General features: G+C 41.3%; 1 protein-coding gene across 1 annotated transcript; it reads right to left on the bottom strand.

Moving 5' to 3' along the window:
- Positions 1-641: 641 nt before the first annotated feature.
- On the bottom strand, positions 642-1,116 carry LOC142427345 (large ribosomal subunit protein eL31-like). Its single transcript, XM_075532602.1, has one exon. The coding sequence runs from the start codon at positions 1,061-1,063 to the stop codon at positions 686-688; it is 378 nt and encodes a 125-aa protein (XP_075388717.1). The 5' UTR covers positions 1,064-1,116; the 3' UTR covers positions 642-685.
- Positions 1,117-2,828: the final 1,712 nt, after the last annotated feature.

Here is a 2,828-nt window from a genome sequence, read left to right as displayed (position 1 = left end):
AAAGGAGAGACAGTGACTTGGAGCAAGAAGATGAGTTACCAGGTGCATAAAAACCCCTCCCTACATGCTTCTTATCAATAGACTCAGTACAGAATCTGTCATTAGAAATGACCTCTAATGACTGACATAGGGTATGCATCTGTGAAAATGTCATTAGAGATGTGCTCTAATGATGGATATGGGGGATGCATCTGTGATGATGGGACTAAGGATGTGAGAAGAGCAGGAGAAGGGAGGTGACACATTCCTGGTGAGGGGACACCTTCCCTGGACGCATGACTTGCTGAAGGGATGCATTATGTTTGGTAAAACACAGGGCCAGTGAGCAGCGAGGGTGAGGGAGACCCCTGGTGAGCTAGGTCAGCACCATAGCTACAGCAATGGCTTGAACATGCTGCAGATTGTGAGGGCGATCTGGCACTGGTTAGGGTTTGGTTCTGTTGCACATAAGGTTGCCATGTGTTGATATTGGCTCACTAGCAGCTAACAACTGTAACAATGACTCTACTAACATAAGTGTTGACTCGTGTAGATGTCACCACACCCTATGATAGGCTACTATAGGAGCACTGCTATTAGCCGCTTCATTTTATAGAGGATGAAACTTGGCAGATAGAATCATGACAGTTGAAAAATGTAGATTTTTTTTTTTGCAGCTTAAAAACCTTTATTAGAGAATCAGCCACTAGTTTTCATCCACGTTGACGGTCTGTAGGTTTTTGAAAGTGGTGACGGGCACGTAGGTGACCAGTGTGTAGAGCTTGTTTGGGGAATCTTCATCCTCGTTTCGTTTCCTGGACAACCGCACACGGATGCGGTATGGGACGTTCCTGATTCCTTTGGCCCACACAGCTTTGTTGAGCCTGGTGTCGATTCGTACATCTGGTGTCCCCATCTCCTTCATGGCAAACTTCCGAATCTCCTTGAGCGCCCGAGGGGCACGCTTCTTGAAGCCCACGCCATGGATACGCTTGTGAATGCTGATGGTGTATTCCCTGGTCACGACCTCGTTGATGGCCGAACGGCCCTTCTTCTTCTCACCGCCCTTCTTCGCGGGAGCCATAGCGCCGGGACCAGGCTGGAAAGGAAGAGCGCAAGGAATTGTGGGAGAAGGAAAGCCGTCGAAAAATGTAGATTTTTACCTCAGAAGAGAATTCAGAACTGAAGACAAGGTGCCCGAGGCCAGGAGCTTCCAATGATGTTGCCAAAACAGAGAGAGAAAGATAATAGGATCAAGAACAAAGATGTCTGAAGGAAAGAAAATAGAAGGAAAGAGGAAATCAAAAAGATGCAAAGGGCGCATTCACCCAGAAAGGGGGGTCAAACAGTATCATATTGCTGTGAAAACCAGGGCAAGAGAAAAGAGAAGGAATCGAGCAATAACGCAGAATCCTGCAGAAGATGAGAGGACAGAAGGACTGAGAAAGAGTATTAGATTCACAATTTCTGACCTGTCGTTTAAAGTCTTAAACTGTGATGTTTCCATTGTTACCTGAAGATTGGACAACTGTGAAGGCACCAGCGTCCAAGTCCCCTGATTTTCTGGACTGTAGAGTTTGTTCTGCTTCTCAGTCTTAGGAAGCTCATCTTTTATTTTTAAATGTCTTAAATTTATTGAATACAGACAATTTTAGTGGCATTTATTTCACCTATCACACAATTCAAAAGATCAATCGTATTAAGAATAATTGTGAAATCATCACCACAATCAATTTGAGAACAATTTCTTCTGTCTTGCACTCTATTAGCTCTGCATTTCCGCCCCCTGCCCAACATTCCCTGCCATCCCACAAGAAACCACTAATTCAGTTACTGTCTCTATAGATTTACCTAACTTAGCATTTATATACAGAAACACACACATAAAGACTAATAACAATAACAAAGTAAAACAGAAAAACCTCAATTGTAAGAAAAAATATTCAAAACTAGAACAAATAAGCTGAGTAAAAAAAATGGAGATTAAATGATAAAGTGCTAAATTTTAATCTAACTGCATCTGCAGTAATCTACTTCCCAATGTACTCGGCATGATCCAGTGGAATTCACCAGAGGCTTAATCCACATTTATTTCTCCTTCACTTTTTTTTCTAAACTAAAATAGCTTTCAAATGAGTCAAAGACATCAATAGATATTAAATTTTAACTTAACGATATCTGCCATAATAAACTCTCTGATGCTTTCTATCTGATATCAAGGCTAGACACTTTACTCAGCTCTGGATAGACGGGATTCACTGGAACCTCAGTCCATGTATGAACCCTACAAAAGGATTTGGGGCTTCACTGTCACCCATAGCCTTCTGAAAGCCAGGTGTTTTCAATTTAAATCCAGATACCATTCCCTTCTTTTGCTTTGTATTTATTATTTACAATCCTTGAACGGGATGTTGGGCTTCTTCCCTGTGGACTTAGAGGTGGGTGTTGGTTTGGAGACATGCATTTAAGAGCCCAGACACTATTCTTTCTAATAGTCGGGCACTATCTAGTTTCCTCCCCACACTTCGTTATAGCACCTCTGTCTTCAAGGATCTCTTCGTGAGAATGAGTATCAAACAAGGACAGGTCATAGAACTAGTTTTTCTTAAATTAGGGCTAGAATTAAGTGCAAGCCCCAAATTTATTCATATCTCTAAGTTTATATGTCTCTGGTTCAATTTAGATACATCATTGTCATTTTATGTTAGAGGGCATTATCAATCATCCCCTTAGGCATAAGGGAATTCTATTGATAGTGCAATTAATTTAGCCATTGGTATGGAATTTAAAACACTGTTAAGAACCATATTACATAAATTGTTGACTGTACAGATTAATCTCTTAAGTAA

Source organism: Tenrec ecaudatus, chromosome 15, assembly GCF_050624435.1.
Source record: "Tenrec ecaudatus isolate mTenEca1 chromosome 15, mTenEca1.hap1, whole genome shotgun sequence".
Taxonomy (NCBI): domain Eukaryota; kingdom Metazoa; phylum Chordata; class Mammalia; order Afrosoricida; family Tenrecidae; genus Tenrec; species Tenrec ecaudatus.
The sequence above is the reverse complement of the archived record's forward strand: the minus strand, read 5'-3'. Positions and strand labels throughout refer to the sequence as shown.